Raw genomic sequence first — 18,001 nt, 5'->3', positions numbered from 1 at the left:
TAATAGTATCTCATACTTTAGGTGTAATTTTCATTAATTTTTCTGTTGTAAGTATTTTTAAAATTATGATTCTCATCATGTTTTTATTTAAGTCATGTCTTACTTTTTTTTTTTTTTTTTTTTTAGGATTTTATTTTTTTATTTATTTGACACAGAGAGAGAGAGATCACAAATAGGCAGAGAGGCAGGCAGAGAGAAAGGGGGAAGCAGGCTCCCTGCTGAACAGAGAGCCTGATGCGGGGCTCGATCCCAGGACTCTGAGATCATGACCTGAGCTGAAGGCAGAGGCTTAACCCACTGAGCCACTCAGGTGCCCCTCAAGTCATGTCTTACTGAGAAGAGATTTTTAGTGTTTAAATATATGGTTTGCTTTTCTTTTTAAATAACTATTCACATCGAGTAATAGTTTCCATATCTTTAGTAATGTTGTAAGCTGGGACTTTGTGAGAAAGCTGAGTCCAAATACTTTGCTTATGGATTTTTTTAATTTCCCGGGCAATTTTAACAAAATTTATATGCAATGTTAAATATGTATAGGTTTATGAACAACATTTCATGGCACATTTTTTTAGTATTTTATTTTCAGACTTTCCTTTAAAAATACCCAATTTAATTATCTGTCTTTTTAATAGTTAAGCTTTATCCATTTACCATTATTGGGTATTCTGACTTTTTAAAAATATTTTATTTATTTATTTGACAGGGAGAGAGATCACAAGTAGGCAGAGAGGGAGAGGGAAGCAGTTTTGCTCCCCACTGAGCAGAGAGCCGGGCTTGATTCCAGGATGCCGGGCTTGATTCCAGGACCCTGAGATCATGACCTGAACCAAAGGCAGTGGCTTAACCCACTGAGACACCCAGGCATCCCTGGATTCTGACATTTTTAAGTAACTTTTAACTTCTTACTTACATTTCTTTGTTTATTACCTTTCAATTTGCTTCTTTTCCCCCCTACTATCTTGTTCTCTCTCAGTAGACTCATTTCTTTTTTTCATTTTATCCCCTTTGTTTTGTTCAGGAGATTTTAACAATCCACTGGTAGTTCACTAGCCCCACTCTTCAAGAGTGAGTGCATGTGTTCATGTCTAGTCTAGTTCAGGAGGTTTTAACTATCCACTGAGATAGTTCACTAGCCCCACTCTTCAAGAGTGAGTGCATATGCTCATATCATGTCTAGATAATTTTATCATTTATGAATTAGCTATAATTATTCTTTTGCAAGTAACATGCTGTTTGGAAGATTTTTACAATTTCTCTTTATTCTTGATGATATGAAGTTTTCTTACCTTCTGTCTATCTTAGGATAGATTCAATTATTTACTCTTTTTTTTTTTTTAAAGATTTTATTTATTTATTTGACAGACAGAGATCACAAGTAGGCAGAGAGAGAGAGAGAGAGAGAGGGAAGCAGGCTCCCTGCTGAGCAGAGAGCCCGATGCGGGGCTCGATCCCAGGACCCTGAGATCATGACCTGCGCTGAAGGCAGCGGTTTAACCCACTGAGCCACCCAGGCGCCCCCAATTATTTACTCTTAATCGTTCTCAGTAGTTGGAGTGTTCTTTTATTCCCAGAACTAATGTTTTTTTTTTTTTTTTAATGGTGGAAATTTCTTATTCTCAGTTTCAATTGTTCATGTATTACTTCTGGGGAAATAATTCCCCAGAATTTATTCCATTATACTTCTCACAAGTGCAGTAAAGCATTTTGTAGTGCCTCTTCCTGTTGTCTGAAGTTAGTATCTCATTTTTATTTCCTTTGCTTTTACACAATGTCCTTTTTTCTATCCCAAGATTTCATTCAGGATACATCATATTTAGTTATCATATCTCTTAGGTGTCTATTGGGTTTGACAGTTTCTAAGTCTTCCACTGTTTTTTATGATCTTGACAGTTTTGAAGAGTGCTGGTCAGGTATTTTTTAGAATGTTCCTTAACTGGGAATTGTCTGATTTTTTTCCACCTGTGATTATACAAAAGTTATGGGTTTTAGAGGGAGGATCACAGAAGTAAAGTGGCATTTGCATCAAATCATATCAAGGGTGCATACTGTCACCATGGTTTACTACTTTTGAATTTGACCTTGTTCAACTGGGTAATGTTTATCATATTTCTCTACTGTACTCATTGCCTTTAATTACTTATTTTGGTTATTCTCCTTTCACTCTTCTTTTTAAAAAAATATTACATAGTGCATGAATTATACAATGTTCTCTTCCAATCTATTAACTTTTCAAACATCTCTGGTCTGGGACTTTAGTTTTTATTTTAGGAATTAGAGTTTTAAATATCCAGGTTTATTATTTTTTATTCATCTGCTCTTATTTCATTCCTTTATCTTTTAATTTTATTTCTTCTTTTTATGGAAGTTAAACTTTCATTTATCTTTTTGAACATTCTAAAATTACTTACTTACAAGTCTCCCACAGACCTTCAAAGATAATAAATTTAATCTGATGTTGGTGGAACTTTTTTTGTTTTTTTTGCCATATATTTCTCTTGCTATATTCTTATCTAAATCTACCACTTCTTTATGTTTGGAGCAAAGGAAATCACAGCAATGTTTGCATTTACTGTGCTACTTTCATATGACTATCTTCTAATTACATGTCTTCTTCTCCCTCTTTCTTTTCCTCCTCCTGTTCACCTCTATCTAATCCTTTATGCTTGATTGAAAAAAAGACTATTTCTCATAGTGACTATTCTGAATTCTCAGTTTGTTGTGAGATTGTTAATATTGTACACCCATTCATAGAATCAGTGGGTGGCTTAGTTAAATTTTTGGTAGTAAGTTTCTGTTACTGAACTCTTGTGATGGGCGTGTCTCTTGCTGTAAGGTATAAATCCAGACACCTATCCAATAATAGCTCTGAATAAGACAGTTCTCATCTTCTGTTTTGCGTGGATTAAGTTCTGGGTTTATCTTAGATGTCGTTACCACATAGGAGCAAAATTTCTCCATCGTTCCACTAGGCCTATAGGTTTAGCCCTACTCCCAAATTTGTACTTCTCTTAAGGTTCAGGTTTGTTGAGATGTTTATCATGCCTTTAAGATTTCATTGTCTTTTTATTTAAATCTATATTTGATTTATGTTTAGAGCTGGGGGATTGTATCAACCTATGAATGTTCTGTACTATCTTCAGCTATTTTTTTTAAAAAACTGTTTTCTTTTCCTCCTTTTTTCTTTTAGGATTTGTTTTACTTCCAGCAGGTGGACTTGGCGTGCTTCTGGGAGGTATCATTGTTTCCACGTTACACATGTCTTGTAAAGCCCTTATGAGATTTGTAATGGTTACATCTGCTGTATCACTTATTTTCTTTGGGTTTGTAATTTTTATAAACTGTGCTCCAGTACCATTTGCTGGGATCAATGAAGATTATTCCGGGTAAATATTATTTTGCAGATTGAATATTTACATTCAAGTCAACAATGTATTTCTCAGTTAGTTAATAATTATCTAGTAACTCTGTAAGTTTATGCCATTCTTAGAATTATTCAACATGTAAAATAAATATAAAGCACACTTTTACCTTTCATATTAAGGGCAGAAATATCATGATGGTAGCTTGAGACACGGCTGTTTATGCATAAAGTACTAAAGAAAAAAAAGGCATTGAAATGATTCAGAACCAAGAAGTAATATTCTGTATTTAAGTGGCTAACAACTAAAAGACAATACTGTCTATACAAAGCCTTACCTTGTGTTCCTGAATTGATATATCTGCCTTTTTATAGATATCAAAGAATAGAACTGAAGTACAGCTGAAAGTATGTGTAAGTAATATCTCCTTTAACCAAAAATTCAAAGAACTTGGCAGAGATTGATATTAAACACAGCAGAACAGAATTTAAATAGAAAACCTAAGGACAGAGCAAGTAAAATAAGTAAAAAAAAACGAGAGTTTCATTGCTACCCACAATGGAGTAATTTGTGGCCGACCAATGCTCCCACTGAGAACAGCTATACAGAACTGAATCAAGTTTAAAAGATTTGTCTCAAGGTATCAGAGGATTGTTTAGGCAAATAGAAATTGAAAGGCCAAAATTTTGGAATAAGGCATACCCTAAAGAAGAGAAGCAACTTCTTGCATTTGGATACTTTAGAGGTATTTGCTAACTCTCAACATTGAGAAGAAGCTGAGAATTTGGGCAAAGGTCTGGGCAAAAAGCATCTAGTTAGATGACAAGAAATCAGCACACATTTGTGACAGATGCGTCAACCTAGAGACACAAAAATAGGGCTGCGCAGGATATCAGAGAGGAGAGAGAGAGAGAGACAAATGACACAACACTCTTGGGTTTTCACTCAGTACTCAGTACAAGTGCTGAATTATGAATGTAAGCAGCTGTAATCAAGCAGAAATCTTAGAAAAAGTAGAGGAAAATTCTAGCAGTACTGTGATACTCTGTAGATGAGAGTGAGTTTAGCATACACTGGGAAGAGGAACGGTGATGAATACTACTTGTTCTCTGATATCTCTGTAAGGCTAAGACCTGAGAGTAAGGGCCTTCCAGAAGTACTATAGCCTATCCAGGAGTTAATTTGGTCTCTAATTGGATTAATTTTGTCATCTAGCACTCTTTAACTAGCTGCAGAAAAAATCAACACTCTAAAAAAAAAGATAATACCCAAAATTATCAGACAAAATGGACAATAGGACAGACCACAGGGGATCCAGAGATCATCATGATCAAAAAAGAATGTTGAAACAATATTGAGAAACAAACTGAGGGTTTTGGAGGGGAGGTGGGGCTAGGTGAGACTGGTGGTGGGTATTAAGGAGGGCACATATTGCATGGAGCACTGGGTGTAGTGCATAAACAATTAATCTTGGAACACGGAAAAAATAAAATTTAAAAAAATAGACAAATGGATTAAAAAAACCAGTATTGATATAAGCAATAATACAAATGACTATGAATATCTCTTCAGAAACCACGGGTTCAGAAGAGAGTAAAACAGTAGCTTTAGAATGCTGAACGACAACCCTCCCCCCAAAATAAACGTTGACTTAAAAATTATTATCCAGTGAAAATAGCCTTCAAGAATGAAAATGAAGTAAAGATATCCTCAGGTGAAGGATAACTCGTAAAATTTGTTATTAGCTCTAAAAGAAATTATTAGGTATTTTTTCAGTCTGAAGCAAAATAATCCTAGAGGAGAACCTGGAGGGTAGAGGAGGAATAAAACAAGTGATAAATATACTTGTAAGTAGACTAACTTTTCATCTTACATTTAAAATATATATAACTACTGAAAGAGAAGTATAACATTGTCTGGTGTAGTTTTTCAAAGGTTGTAGATGTCATACATCTGACAACTATAAAGCGAGAGAAGAAAAGGACCTCTTATAGCACTTATACATTTTAAGTATCGTGGCAAAATGTCAGCTTGAAGTAGAAAAGTAAGTATATATACATATAGTTTAGATATCTGTATCTGTATCTCCTGTCTTTGTATGGTCTGCACACTAAGATTGTTTTTATATTAGTAAGTGTTGTGAAAAACAATAAAGAACAAGAGGACTTATAGTTTCTACTCCAGTATGTAAAGAGCTTATAAGTCATCGCTCCCATCCTCACAATAAGGAAGAGGTTGAACAGATAAAAAAAATTAACAGTAGAGGACAGACTGGGTGAACTGCTGTGGCCCAAAGTGGAGAGATAGGCAGGTAGGGAGAGTTATAGTTTGCTGGAGCAGAAGCCATTGGAACTGAATATTAAACAGCACTTAATCATTTGCTGGAGGTAGAACATGGAGTAACTTGAGAGTTAAAATCTACTGGAGACTTAGTGGTAGGAGGACCCCACACACTCTCATGACTCTAAACATCCCAACATCCCAGGTGCCCTACCAGGTTCTCAGAGTGGAAACTGAAAGAAAATTCTCTTGTGTTTGGGCAGGAGAAGAGGGAAAATAACCATGTGAAATATGCCCAAGAGAAGTCTACTGTCTGTAACAGAAGCCTTACCCTGTAGGAAACTACTTGACCAGAGTTTCCCCTGCCAAACTTTAAAAAGGAGGGTAATCAGACAAGTCAATCCCTCTCTAACCTTCCTGTCTAACGTAAGGGAAGGGAGAAAAGGGGCTCAGAAAAACTGAAAGTCACAGCTTAGAGACTCAGGCACACTGGGGTGGAAAGAGACACAAAATCTAAGATTTGATTTGATTTTTATTTATTTATTTGACAGAGATCACAAGTAGCAGAAAGGCAGGCAGAGAGAGAGGGGGATGCAGGCTCCCCACTGAGCAGAGAGCCCAAAGTGGGGCTCGATCCCAGGACCCTGAGACCATGACCTGAGCTGAAGGCAGAGGCTTAACCTACTGAGCCACCCATGTGCCCCCCAAATCCAAGATTTAAATGTAAGATTATAGAGCACTTTCCCTCAGCAATATCTTACCCCCACACCAGTAGATCCCCAGCATTATAACGGAGAAGCACAACTGAGAGAGCTGGAAGGCTCACTCTGTTTCATAAAAAGATTCTAGGGAAACGCAAAGACAACTAGGAAGACAGAATGAGGATACCATGGGAAACTGAGGCCTTTGCCACCTTGCTACAGCAAACTTTAAACACAGCCTAACTCCTAGACAGAGAAACATAAAAACCTCTTATTAAAAGACCAATTTACCTCTTTTTTTTTTTTAACATGATGCATAATGCCTGACTTTTAACAAACACATTACAAGGTATTCTGAGGGCAAGAAAACGTGCAAACCGAAAAAGCACAACATGCGTCAGACCCAGACTCAGGTATGGCACAGGTTTGGGAATGATCGGACTGGGAACGTAAAATAACTAAGATTAATATGCCAAGGGTTCTAATGGGAAAAAGTGTGCAACATGAAAGCAAAAATAGATAATAAGAGAAATACAAATTCAAGAAAAAATCAGAGGTAAATTTCAGAAAGCAAAAACCATAAGAGAAATGAAGAAATCCTTTCGTGGGCTCATCAGTAGACTGGAGAAAACTGAGGAAAGTATCAGTGACTGTGAAGATATGTCAATAGAAACTTCTTAAACCGAAAAGTACAGAGAAAAAGATGAAAAAAAACCCCAACAACCCAAAATAAACAGAATGTCCAAGAACTGTAGCAATTACAAAGCTAAAACCAATTGCAAAACAAACACCAGAAAGAGAAGGACAGAGAGGAACAGAAGAAGGGAGTAATAATGGCTGAGAATTGTCCAGAATTAACAAACACCAAACTACTGATCCAGGGAGCTCAGAGAACACCATGACGGAAAAAAAATAAAAAATACAACTAGGCATTCAACCTGTAGAATCAGGAAACAATGACAAAATCCTGAAAGAAGCCAGAAGAAACAAAACCTCACTGATAGAGGATTAAGGATTATTTATCTCAGACTAATCTTACAAACCATACAAAAAAGAAGACAGTGAAATGAAATATTTAAAGGACTGAAAAAAAAATCATTAACCTAGAATGCTATGTGCAATGAAATTGTCCTTCAAAAATCATGAAATAAATATATTCTCAGGTAAACAAAAACAAACAAAAAAACCCACACGAATTGTAAACATGCTTTGCCAGAAATGTTTAAGGAAGTTCTTCAGATAAAAGAAAGATGGTATGAGTCAGAAATTTGAGTCCACGCAAACGAACAAAGAAACATGCTTTGCAAGTAACTTACATTGCAAGAAATATTTAAAGGAGTCCTTCAGAAAAAAGAAAAATGATATGAGTCAGAAATTTGAGTTTTCATGAAGAAACAATACCAGAGAATGAATAAATGAAGGGATAATATTTCATTTTTTATTTTTAATTGGTATAATTGAAGACTTGTGTTCAAACTAATAATGGCGATAAGATGTTAAGTGTTTAAAGTCTATGGACTGTGAAATAGATGAGAGAAATCTTAAAAAAGAGGAAGGAGGAATGGAGAATATTTTCTTACAAGGTACCTTCACTACCCATGAAGTGGTATTGTGTTATTTGAAAGTAGACTTAACCTGCTTATATACTGGGAATCCTATAGAGACTCCTAAAACATTTTTAAGAAATATTGTCATGGCCCCTGGTGACTCAGTTGGCTGAGCATGTGACTTGATTTCCGCTCAGGTCATGATCTTGATGAGCCTCCTGTCAGGCTCTGTTTGCAAGGCAGTCAGCTTGAGGGCTCTTTTTTTCCTTCTGCCACTCCCCCTGCTCATGCACAATATACCCTCTCTCAAATAAATCTTTAAAAATAAAAAGTATAATTCCATTCTAACAGATGAGAAACAATAGAATCTCATAAAGTAATAAAACCAGAGTAGGGAAAAAAAATGAAAAAGAAAGAAGAAAAAAGAGGGAAGGATGAAAGCAAGAAAGAACAATTTGTTGGCATGTAATTGTTTGTAGTCATCATTTATGATCTTTTGTATTTGTGTTGTGTCATCTGTGATGTCTCCTTTTTCATTCATAATTTCATTTGTTTGAGTCCTCTTTTTTTCTTGGCAAGTCTAGCTGAAAGTTTGTCTATTTCGTTTACCTTTTCAAAAAACCATACATCTTTTCTATTGCTTTTTTAGTCTTTATTTCACTTATTTCTGTTCTGACTTTGTCGTTTCCTTCCTTCTATTAACTTTGGGCTTAGATTGTTGTTTTCATAATTCCTTGAAGTATAAAATTAGGTTGTTTATTTGAGATCTTTCTTTTTTCATAATGTAGGCATTTATTGGTGTGAACTTCACTCAGAATTTCTTTTGCTGCATCCCATAGATTTTGGTATGTTACACTTCTACTTTTATTTATCTCAAGGTATTTTTTAAATTTCTCTTTTGAGTTCTCCTTTAAACCATTGGTTGTTCATTAGGATGTTTTTAAACCTCAACATATTTGTGAATTTTCCAGTTTTCTTATTGAAATCGATTTCTAGTTCCATACTATTGTTGAAAAAGATGTTTGATATGATTTCACTCTTCTTAAACGTAATAAGTCTTGTTTTGTGGCCTACTATGTGATCTGTTCCACATGTACTTGAGAAGAATATGTACTCTCCTGCTGGGGATGCAGTGTTGTGTAAATGTTTGTCGGTCCATCAGATCCAATGTGTAGTTTAAGTCCAATGTTTCTTTACCGATTTTCTGTCTGGATGATCTATCCTTGTTGAAAGTAGGGCGTTTAAGTCCCCTACTATAATTGTATTGCTATCTGTTTTTCCCTCTAGGTCTGCTAAAATTTGCTTTACATATTTAGATGTTCCTCTGTTAGATAAATAAATATTTGCAAATGTTATATTCTCTCACTGGATTGATTCTTTTTCATTATGAAATGATATTTGCCTCTCATTACAGTTTATTGTCTACCCCAGCTTTCTTTTGGCTTCTATTTGCACGGAATCCTTTTCATCTCTTTACTTTCAGTCTGTGTGTGTCCTTACATATGAAGTGAGTCCCTTGTAGGCAGTATATAGATCGGTCTTGTTTTGTTTTGTTTTGTTTTTATCCATTCAGTCATTCTATGTCTTTAAATTGGAGAATTTCATCCATTACATTTAAAGTAATTATCAAAAGGTATGTACTTGTTGCCATTTTGTTAATTGTTTTCTGGCTATTTGTAGTTCCTGTTTCCTTTTGTCTTCTCTTGCTTTCCTCCTTGTGGTTTGATGATTTTCTGCAGTGGTATGCTTTGATTCCTTTCTCTATATCTTTTGTGTGTCTACTATAGATTTTGTGTTTCTGGTTACCATGAGGTCTACATAAAACATATTTTTAATGAGCTCAGCTTAACCTTGAACACATACTAAAACTCTAATTTCTTTTTGTAAAGATTTCATTTATTTATTTGACAGAGGGATCACAAGTAGGCAGAGAGGCAGGCAGAGAGGTAGGCAGAGAGAGTGGAGGCAGGGTGGGGGGGGAAGCAGGCTTCCCACTGAGCAGGGAGCCTGATGCGGGGCTCCTCCCAGGACCCTGAGATCATGACCTGAGCCAAAGGCAGAGGCTTTAACCCACTGATGCACCGAAGTGCCCCAGAAGCTCTAATTTTTTACTCCTTCCCTACATTTTATGTTTCTGATGTCACAGTTTACATCTTTATACCTGTGTGTCCATTAACAAATTCTTGTAGTTATGTTTATTTTTATTAACTATATTAACCAGATAGACCTTATTTATAATCGCACCTGTAATTATAATTACATGAAACTTTTCCTTCAGCCAAGCCTGGGCTCTTGGTTGTCTCTCAAACTTTTGTGATTGTCCAAATTACCTTCTTTGTGGGTCCTATTAGTTGAGAATGTGCTAGACCTCTCAGTGTCCCAAAGGGGAGAATAACAGTACCTAGATTTAGTCTAATTGGAAGCTGTACCCTCAGCACTGTTAAGAAAGAGTTAGTTTGGACTCTTCCAGGGAGAAACTGGGAGTTGTGCTTTTTTTTTGCCTGTTACCTCTTTGCTGGGTTTGAGTGTATAGCTGCAGGAGGGTAGATCTGTGCACATTAATGACTGCTTCTTTGTATGCTATGGTCCTGTGGGACTTCTCAGTGCAACACCTTTTGGCTATGAGAGCCATACAATCCTGGGACACATCCTTTGGGTGGCAGCCACAAAAAAACAGGGATGCCGGGGCGCCTGGGTGGCTCAGTGGATTGGGCCGCTGCCTTTGGCTCAGGTCATGATCTCAGTGTCCTGGGATCGAGCCCCGCATCGGGCTCTTTGCTCAGCGGGAGCCTGCTTCTCTCTCTCTCTCTGCCTGACTCTCCGCCGACTTGTGATCTCTCTCTGTCAAATAAATAAATAAAATCTTAAAAAAAAAACAAAACAGGGATGCCAGTATAGGTGGAAGCTGCTTCTAGGGAGACATTGGCAATTTGGAATGAGCTCAAGTGAGAAGGCAAACGTGGTGTCTAATGGTTTCCCTGATCTCTGGGGAGGATTGCAGTCAACCCCAATAGGCCTTCTAAATTGGAAACCTGATGCTCAGACAGCTACTTTTAAAATACTCAAATAGGCCTCTTTCAGGGAAAATGTGAAAGATGGGTATTTTTTCTTGCTCCCTCTGCACTGAACCCTGTGGAAATAGCTGGTTAGGAACTGTTTCTTTGGAAGGGCCTGGGTGTCTCAGTCCTTAGACATCTGCCTTCGGCTCTGGTCATGATCCCCGGGTCCTGGGATCGAGCCATCTCTCTCTCTCTGCATGTCAAATAAACAAATAAAATCTAAAAAAAGAAAAGAAAAGAAAAGAAAAAATAAGAAAGAAAGGAAGAAAAAATAAGAATAAAAAAGAAAAAGAACTGTTTCTTTGTTTGCTACAGTATTGTGGAACTCTGCCAGGAGCATTGTGATCAGCCCCTGAATACATGTTAAATTAGAAGCCTGACCCTCAAGTAGTGACTTTTAAATTATGCAGATAGACCTCTTTCAGGCAATGATAGAGATGAGCATTTTTTCCATTCTCTTTCTGTGCTGAGCCCTGTGGGATAGCCATGGTGAGTCTGCAGAGACCATTAAATGTTTCTTCTTTGCCACAATCTCATGGATGTGTGGATGCAAGCCGCATTGGCTTTTGGAGCTAAGTGTTTTGGGTGTCTACCACTTGGTGTGAGTCTTAAAAGTTGATGCAATAGATGTGGGGTCGATTCTCTTCACTCCTTACGGAGAGGTTGCTAGTTGGGTGGTCCTTCCTGAATATCAGGCACTGCGCCTGGGGAAGGGATCATGGTAAAAAATATGTCTCAGGGTTTCCTCCCTGTTCAGTGTGGGTGATGGAATTCTCTTACTTGCCCAATGGGTAGGAGGGATTCAGCTAGTTTTGGATTCTTTTCAGTGGAATTTCTCTGTGTGGCTATAGATTTGGTGTCCTTGGGAGGAGGTCAGTTCTGGAGGTCCCTATGTCATCATCTTGGACTGCAACCAAGATAATCTTTTCAACAAATGATGCTAGAAAAACTGAACATGTACATGCAAAAGAAGAAGAAGAAGAAGAAGAAGAAGAAAAGAAAAGAAAAAGAAAAAAAATCTAGAGACAGACAGACTTACATGCTTTACAAAAATTAAATCAAAACTAACTAAAAATGGATTATAGACTTAAATATAAACACCAAACTATAAAACTTCTGGAAGATAAAGTAGGATAAAATCTAGATAACCTTGGGTTTTGTGATGATATTTCAGATACAACACAAAAAAAGGAAGTATGAAAGAAAAAAAAAGATATGTTAAATGTCATTAAAATTAAAATCATACTCTGTGAAAGACGCTGTTAATAGAATTAAAAGATGATGCGCAATTTGGGAAAAAAATACCTATTTGATACAGGGCATACCCCAAATATTTAAAGAACTCTTAAAACCCATCAATTTACAGAGAAACAACTCAATTGCAAATGGCCAAAAGGTCTGAACATTCACCTCACTAAGGAAGATGTACAGGTGCCAGTAAGCACATGAACATATGTTTAGAATTATATGCCATCAAGGGCCTGCAACTTAAAACAACAATGAGATGCCACTACACATCTATTGAAATGGCTGAAATCCAAAAAAACTGACAAAACCAAATGCTAGCAAGGATGTGAAGTAAAAACGACTCACATTTGCTGCTACTGGTAATATAAAATAGTAAGTCACTTTACCAGTTTGGCAGTTTCTCATATCGCTGCACATAGCTTTTCCATACCATTCAGCAATTGTGCTTTCCGGTATTTACTCAAAGGAATTGGAAACTTACATTCACACAAAAACCCATCAGTGAATGTTAATAGCATCTTCATTCATAATCATTAAAATTGGAAATAATCAACATACCTTTCAGTTGTTGAATAGATAAACTATAGTACACCATACACAGAAAATTATTCAGTGATAAAATGAACTATTAAGCCACAAAAAGACATGGAAGAACCTTAGATGTATATATTGCTAAGTGAGAGAGACAGTATGGAGGTTACATATTATATGATTCCAACTAGAAGACATTCTGGAAAAGGCAAAATTATTGGCAAAATTGCATATCTGATTTGGGCTTTTAAAAATATCCTCTGGGGGTGCCTGGATGGCTCAGTCAGTTAAGCATCTGTCTTCAGTTCAGGTCATGATCCAAGGGTTCTGGGATCGAGTCCCACATGGGGCTCCCTGCTCTGCGGGAAGTCTGCTTCTCCCTTTTCCTCTGCCCATCCCCCTGTTTCTGTTCTCTCTGTCAGATAAAGAAATAAAAGTTTAAAAATTTCTATTTACTCTTTTGAACATATGGAATACTGATGTAATAACTGATATAAGATCAATTGTGAAAAAATGTACCACACTAAGGCAACTTACTACTAATTGCTGAAACTGTGTGTTGAAGGAGAAAGAGGTATATGGTAACTCTGTATGCTCAATTATTCTGTAGACCTAAAATTATTCAAATATCTAGTTTATAAATCAGAATATAATAATCTAAAATTATTTTGAACTATAGGTACTTTTTCAAATGATTTATAATATAAAGTAAGACCCTTTGGCTTCATTCTAAATTTATATTTGGAAATTGTTCTGGGCTTTCACTTCCAGCCAAGATGGGATAACAGATTTCCTCTCCTACCAAAACAACCGAAAATTTGACAAAAATCAAAACAGTGGTTTTCAAGATCTTGGAATCAGTCACTGAAGGACAGTGGTACATGAGATGAGAAGCATTCAAGATGAGCCCTGCAATTCCTCCAGCTTACTGCCTTAGTAGAGTTTTAAGGTCGTAGCACAGGGAATGCAAATGAGACAGATCCTGGCTGATTGCCTGAATTGAGGACATTGAACTGAGAGTTCAGAGAGACCAATAGAGCTAGGGTTCACAGGCTTGTATACTAGAGGACATACCTGTAGAAGACTCTCTTATGTATTCAGTAAAGTGGTAGCTAGTAACTAGGCTATGTTTGAAGAAAGTTATTGAGTCTAAGTCCACCAAGAGAATGAGAATTACAGTGTACACCACTCATACAAAATTGTCAATAATATCTGCTCTAGTCAGTCAAATTGAAACCTCAAAAATCATAGTATGTAAAGTACACAGAAGGATCTTGTCTCAGCAGTGGGTGATAATTAATTCTAAACCGAATACTACTCTCGCTCTTCCTGTCAAATCTGCCTACTGGCTAAGAAAGATAAAAGTGTTTCTTCAGAATAAAGCTTAAAAATAGTCACAAAAATAAAAAAATAGTCAACATTCAACATTGAAATTTACAAAGTCCAATATCCAGTAAAACGTTGTAAGGAATTCAAAGCAGCAGGAAAATACAACCCATAAGAAGAAGCTAAATCAGCTGGTCAAAACTGACCCATAACTGACGGATGTTATTATCAGAGTTAACACAGTTATTATATTAATATTCCATATGTTCAAAAAGTTAAGTAAAAGATATTTTTAAAAAACCCAAATTGAGTATATAGAAACAAAAAACCAGGAACTCTGAGGAAAACACTATGAGATTAATGACAGATTAGACATTGCAGATGATTTAATAAATTTGAAATTAATAACAATATATATCCAATGAAAAATACAGAGAAAATACAATTAACAAAATTGAAGCATCCAGTGAGTTGGACAAGTTCAGTGGCCAACCATATATACAGCCGGAGTCTCCAAAGGAGGGGCCTTGAGGAAAAAAAAGTAATTGAAAAAATTATGTTCAAGCTTTAAAAATTTCATGTAAACTGTAAACCTACAGAACAGATCCGGGAAACTGAGCAAACCCTCAGAACAAGAAACATGAAGAAAATTATATCATGCTACATAATAATCTAATTGCTCAAAATGAGTGTAGAGAAAAAATCTTAAAAGCAGTTAGGAGTGGGAAAAATACGTTATATACAAACGACCAAAGATAAGAGTAACAGAGGGTTGTGGAAAGAGACATGGGTGGGGGGGTGACATAACTGGGTGATGGGCATTAAAGAAGGCACATGATATGATGAGCACTGGGTGATATACTCAACTAATGAATCATTGAACATTATACATCAAAAACTAATGATTGCTATACCTTGGCTAATTGAATTTAAGTTGAAAAAAAGAAACAATGCAGATAAGAAGACAGTAGGATATTTTAGAAGTACTGAAAGACAAAAGTCAACTAATAATTCTATACCAAGTCAGAATGTCTATAAACAATGAAGGAAAAATAATTTACACACAAATAATGTAAGTAGTATTTGAACAACAGACTTACACTAAATGAAATATCTACAAATGTCTTTCTGGATGAAATAAAATGATACCAGATAAGAATATGAACTACACAAAGCAAAGAAGAGGAAAAGAAATGGTAATTTATAGGTATTTTTTCTTAATTAAATCTCTTTTAAAATAATTATTTAAAATAGATAAACATAATATGGGTTTACTCGAAGTGCTATATATCACATGTTGGTAAACTGTGTTAAGCTAAACATGTATAATATACATGCTGAAGCATCATAAAATAACAGGATCACAGCTAGTAAACTAAGCTGACACATAAATTAAAATAGAATTTTATAAAAACATTTGTTTAGTCTCAAATCAGCCAAAAAAAGAAAAAAGAGAACAAAGAAAAGATAAAAAAGGAAACAACTAGAAAGGGTAGATTCAAATCTAACAATAGTGCTAATTACATATAATGTCAGTAAAAAGGCAGAAAATTTCCAAGTTGATGAAAAAAAAAGAAGCAAGACCCAACTATATATGTTGTGTAAAAGAAATGTGCTTCAAATATGGACACAAGTAGATTATGAGTAAAAGGGGGGGGGGAAGGATGTATCATATTAACAGTAATCTAAAGAAAGCTGGAGTATAATCATAGACAAAGCAGATTTGGGAACAAATAATATTAGCAGGAATAAGGTGATTATGTAATGATAGAGTGATCAACTAATCAAGAATTGAAACAATTCTTAATATTATGAACCAAATGAAAGAGCTTTAATATATGTGAAGCAAAAACTTAGACACTGCAAGTAGAAATACAGAAATCCACAAAGATAGTTATTTTGATACTCTTCTCTTAATGATAGAAATAGGCAAAAATACCTCAGTGAGGATGCAAAAGATTTGAATAATATTAACAACCAACTTCACATGATTGACATTTATAGGATATTTCGCATATCAAAGAATACACATTCTTTTTAATAACACAGGAAACCCAGGGGTACCTGGGTGGCTCATTGGGTTAAAGCCTCTGCCTTCAGCTCAGGTCATGATCCTGGAGTCCTGAGATCGAGCCCCGCATCGGGCTCTCTGCTTAGCAGGGAGCCTGCTTCCTCCTCTCTCTCTCTGCCTGCCTCTCTGCCTACTTGAGATCTCTGTCTGTCAAATAAATAAATAAAATCTTTAAATAAAAATAAAATAGCACAGGAAACCCAAAGTCAAGCATATTCTGTAAAGCAAATCTCAGTCAATTTAAAGGATTAAATCATATAATTGAATTAAATTTCTGACCATGATGAAATTAAATTAGATGCACATTAGTAAAAAGATTTCTGAAAAAGTCCTGAATATTTGGAAACTGAATAACAGTCCCCTAAATAACTTGTGTTCAAATAATTTCTTCAGAAGAAGAATTTTTGAAGTGAATGAAAATGAAAACACAAGTAACAAAACTTACAGAATGTCGCTAAGACAGTACTTAGAGGAAAATGTATTAGCTTATATTAGAGAAGAAAAAAATCTCAAACAAATGACACTTGCGTCTGCCTTAATAAACGAGAAACATCAAAGCATATTGATCCCAAAGTAAGTACAAGAAGGGAAACAATTGAAGTTAGAACAGAAATCAATGAAGTAGAAATGAGAAAAACAATAGAGGAAATATAATCAGGTCAAATTTTGAGGAGATCGATAAAATTGCTAAATCTCTAGACAGAGAAAACTACCACTATCAAGAATTAGAGTTCTGATGTGATGTTTTTGTAGATTCCATCAGTATTAAAAGGATAGTAAGGTGATGTTATAAATAACTTATGCTCATAAATCTGATGGCTTCCATGAAATGGGTAAATGCTTCAAAGGACACATACTCATATAAAAGAAAAAAACTATGTGTCTAGTAAGTAAATCAGATTTGTACTTAAATTACTTTCTGACAAAGAAAATTCCAAGCCCAAATGGTTTTGCTGGAGAACTAAACCAAATATTTAAACAATATCTGATGTTACACAGATTCTTTCAGAAAATTGAAAAGGAGTGTATACTTTCCAACATATTCTATAAAACTTGCATTACCTTTATTTCAAAACTGGACAAAAGACATTGTAAGAAAAGAGAACTATAGACCTATTTCTCTCATGAACATAGATTCAAAAACTATTAAAAAAATTCTGGCAAATTGAACCCAATAGTATAGTAAAAGGAAAATAAACTATAATTAAGCAAGATTTATCAAAGGAATGTAAGGTGGCTTTAATAGTTGAAAGCCAATTGATATAATCCACATATTAATAAACTAAAAATGAAAAAACCCATAATCACAATAGTGTCAAAAAGCTCCACAATGAAGTGCAACATTTATTCCTTATAAACTAGGAAACTAGGAATGGAAGGGAAGTGTAAAAACATAAAGTTAACACTCTACTTAGTGATTATTGTGGAATGAATGTGTTTACTCTCCCACTAAATTCATATGTTGAAGCCTTGATCTCCAATGTGATTGTGTTAGGAGGTGGAGCCTTAAGGAGATATTAGGTTTAGATAAGGTCCTGAGGGTAGACCACCCTCCCCCTGATGATGGAAGTTAATGTCCTTATAAGAAGGGGAATAAACCAAAGACTTCCCTCAATTTGCCATGTGAGGATACATTGAGAAGGTGATGGTCTGTAATCTGGGAAGAGAGCCCACACCAGATACTGTGGGGAATAAATGTTTGTTGTTTAAACTACCCAATCTATAGTATTTGTTCCAGGAATCTGAGCAGACTAAGACAATGATGAAACATTGAATAACCAGGAGTATAATAATATCTACTTCCAGTACTTCTATATTAACATTATTGTGGATGTTCTAACCATTGCAATACTGTACGAAAAGGAAAGAAAAGGCATCC

At 35.5% G+C, this 18,001-nt stretch overlaps 1 protein-coding gene across 2 annotated transcripts in view; it reads left to right on the top strand.

Moving 5' to 3' along the window:
* The window catches only part of SLCO6A1 (solute carrier organic anion transporter family member 6A1), a 90,854-nt gene that overhangs the window by 46,402 nt on the left and 26,451 nt on the right, over nucleotides 1-18,001 (top strand). For both annotated transcript variants that reach the window (XM_059175562.1, XM_059175560.1), the window contains exon 8: nucleotides 3,188-3,383. In XM_059175562.1, the coding sequence (XP_059031545.1) occupies nucleotides 3,188-3,383 (196 nt within the window). The remainder of the gene's footprint in view (nucleotides 1-3,187; nucleotides 3,384-18,001) is intronic.

This window comes from Mustela lutreola, chromosome 5 (genome assembly GCF_030435805.1).
Source record: "Mustela lutreola isolate mMusLut2 chromosome 5, mMusLut2.pri, whole genome shotgun sequence".
NCBI lineage: Eukaryota > Metazoa > Chordata > Mammalia > Carnivora > Mustelidae > Mustela > Mustela lutreola.
Note: the sequence above shows the minus strand (reverse complement) of the source record. Positions and strands in the feature narration are given on the sequence as shown.